We start from the raw sequence: 12,191 nt of genomic DNA on the forward strand, positions 1-12,191 counted from the left end.
AAATATCATCAGATCGGAATGAAATTTTGCACAGAACCTTGTACCATAGTATCGACAAGAATTCCGACCCGGCCCGACGAATCCGACAAACTTTTTTTTTTGCCATGAAAATGTGGACCAACTTTTTTTTTTGCCATGAAAATGTGGACCAACTTTTTTTTTTGCCATGAAAATGTGGACCAACTTTTTTTTTTGCCATGAAAATGTGGACCAACTTTTTTTTTTGCCATGAAAATGTGGACCAACTTTTTTTAGGCTCGTCAAGCAGCACTTAATTTCAGGAGCATTTAAAACCATCAAGTATGCATTCACAATTAAGAGCAGGAAACTAAATTTACAGATAGTCAAAAATAAAAAGATGATTTAAAAATATGAAATAAAATGCCACCCGAATTACGCTGTGTGATCTTAAACAAGTCTGTCCAATAAATTGTGCAATGTCGCAGTTTCATATAAGACACCAACCAAACAATAACAAAACAAACCATTCTTTGAAAATAAACAAATCATTTGCATTTTGAAAATCGGCGGGCGATACAACAGCAAACAAGTCCATGAATCTAAAAACAATCCTTAACTTGGCATTTAAATCGTTCACGGGTTTGATGATCTTGAATCCTGCATATGTTTTAGTCACACATCCATTGCAGTAAATTCGTTAAAGTATGCAGAGGATTTTGATCAAGGTGTCTTTGCACTGCTGTAAGGTATGGGAACACCCATTTGTTTGTCAAAAACCAGAAACCAAGAACAAACACAAGTATGGTACTACTCCGTGTCTGTCTCTTTGGTTGGCATTTTTGGTGATCTGCCCTTCTAGTTATGCACGAGAGATGCACCAATTTTCCTATAACAGTACTTCCGCTGCGATTGGCCGGTTTAGGGTGTACCCGGCATAATGCCCGAAGACAGCTGGGATCGGCTCCAGCACACCCCGCCATCCTTGTGAGGAGATCAAAAAATGGTTGGATGGATGGATGGATAGTACTTCCATTTGGTGTGGGTAGTATCGGAGCATTTTTAGACATATCAAGTACTGTACAGACAGGTATCAGCACCTTTACCAGCGTCCCTGTTATGTACGGTCATGTGAGAAGTGCTCAAACAACAAATGTAATAGTGGCCTAAAACCTTTGCACAGGTTCGGGTCGGAAAAAAGAAATAATTTTGTATTCACTTCAAGGTGTTCAATAAGTTATTTGGTTTGTTCCAATCAGAGGAGAGAGGTTTTGTCAGCCTGCCAACGTGTTTCCGTTACAACTTGATCCTCATCTAAGCCTCTGTTTGTAAATCTGCTTCCATCGGCAGATTTTCCACTTTGTTGGCCTGTGGTGTTATCTCGGATCTTGTTACACATTCTGATGGGTTTTAAGCCCCCGAGATTTCAATCACGACTGGAATCGGGCACTCTTAAATCAAGTTTCCTGGCACTTGTTGATTCCCCCCCCCCCCACACACACACACACACACACACAGGCACACACACCCGATCCTGTCGTCTTGATTACTTTTGGAGCTTACGACCACAACAATAGTGGTAAAGACCTGCACAAAGTACAACACAAATTTCAGAACATTTTCAGCTCAACAGCCCATTAAAAAGGCATGTATCTTCAAATGGAATCAAATAGGCTTTGTTTTAGTTTTTTTAGGACAACCGGGGTTTTGGTCTTTCTTGTCTCTCCAAATTGTATTATTTATTTTTTTCAGTAAAAAGCCTCCAAGTACAATACAATTCTTTTGATGGCGGCGCGGGCACCCGCAGCGCCTCCTCTCTCTCCTGTGGTTGAGAGGAAAGTAATTTCATCTGTGCTGTATGTTGCACATGTAGCACATTTGACAATAAAGTTGACTTGAACTTGAACAATATTTTCACACATAATTGTGTTAAATCTAGAGATACTGAAATACATTTTCCCATTCTGTCTGCCGTCTAGATTATTGTTGAGCTGCAACACTCTGTGTGCAGCTCTAAAGAGGAAGCTGTTGGTCTGCAGCAGACGATGAAGAGGCAACAGGAGGAGGCCAACAATCGATGGACGCAAGAGAAGACAAATATAACCCAGCGGGCCAACCAGGCCAACGAGGTCAGTGCAACAATGGCGCCATCATTAAGCTTGCAGTACATCTCTTACTTTATTTCCAAGTTGTGAATTTTTACATTGTCTTCCATATATAATAGCCCCATCTGGCTTTGACCTTGAGGCATCTCAAATTTCTTTTGTCAGAACACACATTTACTGTAGCTTACGTGCGCCCTGTCATTTTTATGGCAACTTGCAAGCTTCCATGGTGTCTTTTTGTGACCTGTTTGCTTTATGTCGACCCCAAACCTGTTCAATCTGTCCGCTGCTTTCCACTCCGTAAATTGGAAACCTCTCCGCATCGTTCCTGTTGCTCATCCTCATGGTTAAGAACAAATTCTTCCAGTCTGGCGTCATTTATAAACCAGGTAATGACATTGGAAAAGGCCCCGGGATTCCCGTTGACTTGATTGAATGCGCCGGCTAATTAGTCTATTTAGTCTAGTTGTTCTTTCTCCTCTTCTTTGCGCTGGTTGTGCCCAAAGGAAGGCGAAAGGGACACAGTGGCAGTTGATTGGGTGTGGCTCGCTAAATAAAGACTTGTTGTGTCTGGGATACGCGACATGTTCCCAAACACAAACCTTGTCTGTCTGTGGTTGCAGCTGCCTCATATAGTAAAAGAGGGGCAGGTCTGAGAGACTTCCCTTGAGAGAGCTAGAGATGTCCTTTCAGGCCTTGACAGCCAAATCGCCCCCCCCCCCAACCCCATTCACCCCCACCCCGCCCCCAAAAGCCCCCTCTTCCCTAGCACCATCCAAAAGCTCTCCCCAAAAACGTCCCATTTGTTCAGAGTTTGTCTTTTTACAGCATCGAAAAGGAGCGGTCCTGTTCATAACGTGGCACTCATTTTACACTCACTCTCTATTGTGTGTCATTCAAATTCATTGGCATGGTAGGGCCGAAACTTCAAAGTTGAACATGTTTCAACAACAGTTTGTTCCAAGCAAGCAATTTAATTTGGTAAGAGTCATTCAACTCATTTCGCCTACATCAACAGTCAGTGGTTATCTGCGTGGGAACTTACGGCAAACAATATCAGCAGTACTGGGCGGGTACCAGTAATCTTGCAATTATTATTATTTATTTTTAATTTTTTTTAAAGAAACATCACAGCATGTTGCGTCTCCTTTCGACACAGCCGGTGAAAAATAACCGCTGTTTGTCTGCTTCTTCAATGGTGTGGACAATAGACAACTTGGAGCGTCAACTAGCTAGCTACTTAGCACTCCAAAAAAATCTTAAATGTGTGTTTTTCTCGGGGCGGGGGGTGTTTTTTAATAATGTTGCAATAATGTGTGGATGGCAAGATGGTGCTGATTGTAAGGTGTGCTGAATGGTGGTGATCAAGGCGTCACACTGTAAATAAACCTTGTTTCTACTGACTATATGTCAAGCTATTTCATTCACTCTTTTTTGACAAAGAATACGACACGCAGCTACAATAGAGGTGTCCCTTATGTTAAAACTGCACACGTTGTGCAAAAAGGAGGAGACGTTAATGGAAATAACGCATAAAGAATATGCCGTTAAATAATTCTCGAGCCACTGGCACAGAGCTAGCTAGCTAGCTCAGCAGTTGGCTAGTTAGCAAAAAAGTTAACAGTTTGTTGTCAGCCTCAGTGGAATCACACAGGCCACCAAAGCGACTTTTGACACTTCTCTTGGAAATGAGCATAAAGATGGCAAAAAGTAGGAGACTGTCTCACTCATGAAAATATTCTACAAGAATATGCCGTTAAGTGATCCTCGAGCCTCTAGCAGCTACATAGCTAGCTCAACAGCTGGTTGCCTAGCACTAGCGTTCAAATGCTGTGAGTCTACGTAGTTATCATTTTGTTGTCAGCCAAATGAAAGAAAATGACCTAATTGGAATCACAGAGCCACCAAAGCGTCTGTTGGTTGCACTACTAACGGAAACAGTTGCAGAACAATTTGTGTTGGCTGAGCCGAACCAATTTTTAAAAACAAACAATCATTTTTTTCCACTTATTACAATTCTCTAATAAATAGTGACTGTAGAACTGTTGTATCAATAAATAAATGCATTTGGGCCAGATCTTCTTACCAACGGTAAGATTTACTTATTTCACTCTCTTAGGATTTTTTTTTTTTATGGACAAGTCATGTGTATTTTTCTCACAATGCTGACACGTTCGTAAATGATTTTAGATTAGGAGCCTCAAAGCATCACAGTGTCGTTTTCAGACGCACAAGAAAGATTTCCGGCCAAGGAGGAGATGTTGGTGACCTTGTGTGTCACTTGCTGAGATTTTTTGGGACTGATGACAAGGCTAGTGAAGGGCTTCTGACAATGGCGCGGGAGGAAAATTTGGATCGTCCCAAAGAAAGTTGTTCTGTTAATACTCTGGAATCCCATGTTCAAATTTAGCTCCCTCTGTGGGCTCTTCTGTACTTCTTAAATGTTGGCTGTCAACAGCAGCGGCCTTTGAATGCCATGCTCTTTACAGGAACAAACACTGCTGCACTTAAGTCTGCTCATTATAAGGTTTGTACTTGCATGACTTTTAGGTGGAGGAATTTGGACATGTATGACCAAAAATAACCAAACTACACACCCTTCAATTTGAAGTAATGAGTATGATTATCTTTGTCAAGTCATAGATTGCGATACTGCTCGTATAATGGCTTGCACTGACCTGTGTCGGTGTACTTAACCATCTGTTGCGTGAGTCTATACACCTTAACTACTTTTTTAAAGTCCACGTCCATCTGCGCTCACATCCCAAATATAACACTTTTTAGAGTAACACTTTGCCCACACTGAAATGTTAACCATCCAGCTGCAGGTTTTTCCTGCCACACGTTTCACACATTAAATATAGACTGTAAAAAAAGGCATTTTACTCACGTATAAAACTGTAATATAGGTAACGTAGGTTGTTTTTTTTAATGATGTTTTGTATTAGCTCTAGAATTGTCCCATTTATCCAAGTAACAGTGGATCAATTAAAGCAACCACTGATCTAATGAGCCATCTGCTGTTTAACTGTGCAAGTCCGTGCGTATGTCGACTTGCATGTCTTACATGTTTGAAATTAAACAGTGGCGGGATCAAGCATTCAGCCTGCAGGGCAGAGGTGGGAGACTCGCAAATGGGCCTCTCGAGCCTTGATTGCAATGTTTTAAAATAGTTGTCATCCTTGTTTACCTCAAAATATCTACGCACGGCTCCTACCCAGATGTTGTGTGTCTTAAGCTGGTGACGTTGTATCAATCGCCTAGTATCGGAGCATATTTACAATGTATGTAAAGTCTTGGCCTCCCTTGTTTAAGACAGTGTAGTCCGGTGGTCCCTGGCTCAATTTATTTAAGCTTTTCGGTGTATTTGAATTGGTGTTTATCTATTGCTAAGCTTATTAGTGTGGTTGTGAGTGCGGGCGCATTGAGTTTTTGTTTGCAAACAGTTGCTGTACTGCACATCTGCCAAATGTGACAGAACTCCAACGTACGTTACCCTTGCCAAGTGAAAGGTGAGGACACACACACACACACACACACACACACACACACACACACACACACACACACACACACACACACATTTCTTGTCTCTTTTGCTACACACACTGTCTTTTCCAGACTGCGTCTCCAAACTCTTCAAACTCTGTTCCCACACACACACACACTCACACACACACGCACGTGCAGAGGCGCACATGCTCACCTCATCTTGCCAAAAGCGAGAAGGTGGCTGGTGAATAAACAATGGCACTCCGCCCATGGTGTCACCCGCTTGGGCTTTGATCAGCGCCGCTGTTCTCGCTCCCCGCAGCAGCGCTTCCCGTCTCTCTCCAGCCTGCAGTATGCACACACACAGACACACACACACACACAAATATGCGCGTGCACAGGCGCGCACTCACTGAAGTCTTGTCTTCCGTGGGCCTTCTCCATCCACACACTCTTTCTGTCCCTCTTAGAGCAAACATAGCTTTGAGTTAGTGCCCTTGTCTCTGGTGCCGTTCAATAGAATTCCGTGGCACACACAATAGCATTCCCTGGCACACACCCACGTGCATAGCCGGTATATTGAGTGTGCGCCCACACCTTTTTGATCCAGGTCCATTCCTGCCATGCTTGTCAAAGGCAAGGTCTTTGTTCTACAATCCTCCGGGTGAAGTGACAGCTTACATAATGCAACACTGACCGGTGTCCCGTCGTTTGTAGATGACTCGGTACAATGTGTGGCTCACATCACAGTATTTAGCCACTGCGCCATGTTGCGGCTAGCGGTAATGAAGGCTTCCCGCGCGCGCAAACAAACAATCCGAGTGGGCTAGTTGTGGCAGCTGCAGCTCGTGTGTAGTTGCGGTGGTGGTGTTATATATGCATTAGTTTCTGAGGGAGTTGAAAGGATGGATGACTTTGCCTGTGGGAAGAAATGGCAGCAGTGGATCAAGAACAGGTGCTCTGGAAACACACACAAGTACAGAGAGAGAGAGTGAGAGTGTGTGTGTCTGTGTGTGTGCATACATGTGTGTGTCTTTGTTAAGACACATTCCCAACCAAACATTGAACCAAATGTATTCCACTTATGTGCAAAAATTACTGACGAGGATAATGGCGCCTCCGTTTTGACTATTAAAGCGGAACTAAAATGACTTTTTAATGGCATGGGGTGTTTGCCCACCCATCAAGCGTGAAACGAAACAACCAAGTCAATCTTTTTGGCACATAAATGTATCACTGAATGAGTGGTTCCGCACTTCTGCGCAGTTGTGATGGACCGTGGGGATGATTTACATCACAAACGCCACACCACACCGAGTTTCTCCCGCTGGACATAATCAGCTAGGCTGAGTGAAGATCCAGAGTCCCTTTCAAGCAATGAACAAAAGCCATCTTGCTTGAAGTACCAAACACCTTTGTTGGTATGATACCTTTCATTTATTTCTGATGCCATTATACCACTCCAAAATCATGTTGAATTTATACTCTTAAAAAAAAAAAAAAAAAAAAAACACAAATTTATTCCACTGTGAGTGATTAAAATTAAATTAGACTCCGGTGCCAGTGCCAGCTGTCCACATCAAAGTCTGTGCTCACACCCAAAAACAAAAAACAGACAAAATGCCTTTAATACTTTATAAAAACAAAACGGCTGTTGGTCACATCATCTTCCCCAACTGTTTTTTAAAAGTTTGTCGAGCCATGAGTGATACAATTAAAAATTGGATGATGAGCCAACTAAATATATGCAATGGGCAGAAAAAAAATATTGCAGCTATCCATTTTCAACAAAACAGTCTCACTCATATGTATTGAACTTAACTATTTTCATGTTACCATCTTTAAAAAAAAGCACAGATGAAATTTCTTCCCTCTCAACATAAAACAAGAGGAGATCTTGAGGTGACATAATACTGCATGGCTCCCTCAGAGTGATAGAAGGGATCGAGTTTATCACAGACGGTTCAAGAGACTTAATATATTTGTCAAGATGCTATTTTCAATGCTTTAAATTGCTGTGTACCAATATGACACACTACAGGCCGGTAGTATTGATTTGTGGGAAAAAAAAAATTGACCATAGACAGAAGGTGCCAAATTCGTAAATTTAAGTTATTGAAGCAATGCTCGTCCTTTATGGTGCTTTTATTTTCGAGGGCATTTGTTGTTTTTTTTTGTGGGGGGGGGGTTGCCGTGAGCTTTCCATCAGCCTTTGACTGGCTTTATGTATCTGTTAGCGCTGGCCTACCTTAACACTGTTGTGCTCGCAACACTGCATGTTAGCCCGGTGTTGGCGGATTGATGGCTCTTCCGGCCGTGAGCGAGGGCTTCCTGCCCGCGTTTGATCCGCATATCAGACAGAGGGGGTGGAAGCAGGAGCCGGGGAGATAACATTCCAGAATGCTAAGAGGGAACGTGGGAAGTGGAACAACTCCTCGGGATCATATGCCAACACGGACAACAAAGGGTAAATGCTCATTAAACCGCAGAAGCCTTCTTCATCCACGTTTGGTGAGTCACCGGTGTCTTAAAAACGGTGTCATCACTTAAGGGCACAGATACTCCTGAAGTCCGTTTCCAGTTCCATGGCTGAACTGTCGGCATCATAAAACGCTCCAAAACACTCTCAAGTCAACGTCGGAAGTCGGGCAAAACGATTTTGAAGCATACCGTAGTCTCTGCACTATAAGGCGCTTCGGAGTATAAGGCGCACCTTCAATGAATGTCCTATATTAAAACTATTGTCATTTATAGCGCACACCGCATTAAAAAGCGAAATAGAATAGAAGCTATAATAGTGGCTGCGGTTGCGTTATGTATCCACTAGATGGAGCTACACTTAAGTGAATACAACTTGATTGATATAGCGCTTTCACAACCGCTGCAGCTGTAACAAAGCGCTTTACAGAACATTTAAAATAGTTCGTCCAAGAAATCTGAATATTGATCATATATAAGGCGCATCGGATTAGAAGGCGCACTGTCGGCTTTTGAGAAAATCGAACGTTTTTAGGTGCGCCTTATAGTGCGGAAAATACGGTAATCTGTTTTGGGGTTCCCCCCGCCCCCCGATTTAATATGCGATTATTTTTCATTGTCCTTCTGTATATTTCAACAAACAACAAGCACTTAATCTTTCAATAAACAATATCGCATCTATTATACATCCAAGTTGTTTTGACGTTAATAGCTAACACCTTAGCAGTGATACTTTCATTCGACTTTTACCCTTAGCGTTAGCGTACTGTGTTAGCGTTAAATAAGATAAATGAGATGCCGTTTGTCGTTAGGTTAAATAAGATGTCGCTGACAACTTCACGAGCGGCTGCCATCTTGAAATCATGTGAACAGACGACGTGTTTTGAGGATAGTTTCTGCTCTCTCTATGGAGCTCAAGCGAAAAGTCTCAAAACGGACCTCACGAGACGCACTGCAAATGAGTATTTGCGCTGTCTGCATCGTAGCAATTAGAAAGTACGATATCGTGTGACTTAAGCTTTTGAACAAAAAAAAGGAACATTCCAATTTGATTTATTTTTTTCAAATCAGGTTTTTAAAGTATTACAGAGTATTTTTTGCCTGCGGTGCTTTTGTTGAAATTTACTTAGCATCCGTGGAGCTACACCACTTGGTCAACCTGAGACAGGAACGTAGCCGCTCACACACACATGCACGCAAGCACGCACACACTCAAATACCCCGCGCAGGCATACGGTGCATATTTCAGCCTTGTTTCCGATTCTCTTTCTACAGTTGCTCACAGCAGCTGAGAGACAGAGAACAGTACGTTCCCCTCGTGGGCATAGCTCGCTTTGCTACGTGTCTTCATTACTGGATTGTTTTCATCAGTGGTGCAATAGACAGCAGCAGATGGGGGGGGGGGTCATAAATGCTTTTCTTTTTGCTTCTTTTTTAAATTTTTTTGGGGCTGACTCGAGGTTTCGCGCAGATGCAGTTGAGTGGCAACCAAAGTATTGACAGCCCATATCGATGATATCCAGCGAAGCGTCTTTTCACAGTTCTCTCGCAGTTTCTCCCCTCTAACACCTCAGGAGGGAGATCTCTCCACCTCCACCACCTCCTCCTCACTTCTTTACTTTTCCCTCAGTCCTTTTGATAAAAGTGCAGTTAAAAGAGTCTGTACTCATCCTCTCTGGCTGTCCATCTCTCCTTGAGCTTAGCGCCTCCTTTATTATTTACTAGGAGATCAGTCGACTGTCATGCACACATCGACTAAAGTGTGTGGATGTGCAAGTGTGTGTTTGTGTGTGTGCAGTCCACACACTGATTTTTTTTTTTTTTTGTGCGTGTTCACTTCAGACCCCTTGTGCATGTGTGTGCGCCTAGCCTAGCGTGTGTGTGTGTGTGTGTGTGTGTGTGTGTGCGTGTGCGTGTGTGTGTGTGTGTGTGTGTGTGTGCGTGTGTGTGTGTGTGTGTGTGTGTGGCTGGAGGCGCTGCAGTTTTTTTTTTCCCCCTTCTCTGCAGCCTCAGTGTCATTAGAGGATCTCTTTAATCCAGACTTTGGGAGAAACTTCTGACAGCACGCTGCAAATAGAAAGGCCCCCGCCGCACTTGAAGCGGCTGCTAACAAAACAGCCAAGTTTAAAGAGGCCCCTGGCATTTTTCTTTACCTCCTCCTCCTCCTCCTCCCCTTCTCCCGCTGCCCTCTGTTGCTTTTGCCTCACCCGAGGGAGACTCGCTCGCCTTATCTGCGCGAGGAGGAGACCACCCAGGAAAGACCGACATCTCAAGGCGTCGCGCACGTTTGTGTACAAAACGCCGAGATCACAACCGCGCTCCTTTGACGCAAGATCGCTCACATTTTGGAGAAGTTTCTTCACTTGATATTCATGCGTGCCCGTACCTGCTTGTATGGCTGTGAGTGCTGTGTCTGTGTGTGTGTGTGTGTGTGTGTGTGTGTGTGTGTGTGTGTGTGTGTGTGTGTGTGCGTGTGTGTGCGTGTGTTTCTTTTAGGGAGCAATCACATTTCTTTCATAATGGACCACTGCCCTTTACTTAGTGGTCGTTAACTCGAGTTTTGAACTAAAAATGGATGAAAAAAAAAAAAAGTCATGATCAAAGTGGTCAGTATTTCTGCCTCACATTTCTGAGGTTTGGGGGTCCGAATATCAGTTCCAGTCTTTCTCTATGGAGTCTGTCACAAATTAATCTTTTCAGAAAAATTTTCTGAATCAATTATCCAATCGATTATTGATTACTCGGGTGAGAGACCTCTCCCTCCCCAAATCCTCACACACACACACACACACACACACACACACACACACACACACAGACAGAGACAACCGCTTTACACTCTGAGGCGATCACTGCTTAGTGACGTGTTAGATGCATTTTGGAGCAAGATCTGCTAAGCTAAGTTAGCTCGAGAAGTTTTAACTCGCAGGTTTAACTGTGCACAACGATTTCATGGAAGATCATGCACGGCTCCCCGTCAGTCAAGTCACGTCAATTTTATTTATGTAGCCCACAAAAGAGTCTCAAGGGGCTTCACAGGGCCCACAGTTGACAAATATTAGGAACATCCCCTGATCTAAAGCTCCCAGGAGGGCCGTGTGATGAACACCAAACGGGTTAAATGGTTTCCGGGCATCGCAAATGTGGTTTCGGAATTATAGTTTCAAGGCACACATTTTTATGTCAACCGATTTTTGTGCTCAACTTAACAAAATTTGACTTTTTTGGGGGGAGAGTTTCATTGCACAAAATAAATGTTTCAGAAAAGAACTGTACACAGTTCAATATAAGTGCAATATAAAATATAGCATTAGCAATATATTTGTAGAATAAATATAATAAATTAGCAATAGCATAGAAAACACAGCATAAGGTGGCTGTGCTTTTTACAATGGTTAAATATGATGAGATAAGTCACATTTCGAGCATTTTCACCCTTACTTGGAGTTCCTAGAAGTGGCAGATTTCAATCAGATATGTCCACAGCTACAGACCGTGTCCGAAAGTACCTCCTGAAATGAGCAGGATATTCACACGAAGGGGTCCTCCTCTAAGGCCACCTCCAGGTGATAGAAACCGTTCTAGCCAAGATTCAAACATGCGCCTGTACATCGGAAGACTTGGAGAAGATCTGGAAAAGAGCCTTGGAAAAGTCTCATCTCACATTTGCTCACATTTTTACATTTCAGGGGCAGCGGTTATCACAGTGGAAAGCTCACCATGTTATCAGGTGACAGGTTATTCATTATTGGTGCATGAAAGTGTTCAAGGCAAGTTTTTAGTCACAGCCGAGGCCAAGACTGTCAGTTTTGTAAGGACCACAATTTACAAGTCTACAACTCGATTCTTGAGGCATTTTTACATCCGGCGGCATCTGCGGGTGCCTTCACCACGTATTCTTCGGTCGCCGGCCGTTTGAAACCAGTTGATGAGGGATGAGAATGTGGAGCTGCAGCAAAGTGGAAACTGTGGAGGATGCATCCAAACCTAAGACACAGCAACAGGCTCTTTTCTCTGTCTCATTTGCGGACAAGTATCAGTTGTTTGAAGCCGAGTAAGTACCGTGCAGTGGACAAAGTGTATTCACTTCTCACATCGCAGACGGTCTGCAACACTTCTTCTGTGCTATTTACTTTCTTCCCGCCGCCGCCCCCCCCC

The 12,191-nt window shown here is 43.3% G+C and overlaps 1 protein-coding gene across 5 annotated transcripts in view; it reads left to right on the plus strand.

Annotated features, from left to right (window-relative positions):
• The window catches only part of cep112 (centrosomal protein 112), a 144,344-nt gene that overhangs the window by 101,523 nt on the left and 30,630 nt on the right, over positions 1-12,191 (plus strand). For all 5 annotated transcript variants that reach the window (XM_019868675.1, XM_019868666.1, XM_019868691.1 and 2 more), the window contains one exon: positions 1,938-2,087. In XM_019868675.1, coding sequence (XP_019724234.1) covers positions 1,938-2,087 — 150 coding nt within the window. The remainder of the gene's footprint in view (positions 1-1,937; positions 2,088-12,191) is intronic.

Source organism: Hippocampus comes, unplaced genomic scaffold (genome assembly GCF_001891065.2).
Source record: "Hippocampus comes isolate QL1 unplaced genomic scaffold, H_comes_QL1_v1.1 scaffold98, whole genome shotgun sequence".
Taxonomy (NCBI): domain Eukaryota; kingdom Metazoa; phylum Chordata; class Actinopteri; order Syngnathiformes; family Syngnathidae; genus Hippocampus; species Hippocampus comes.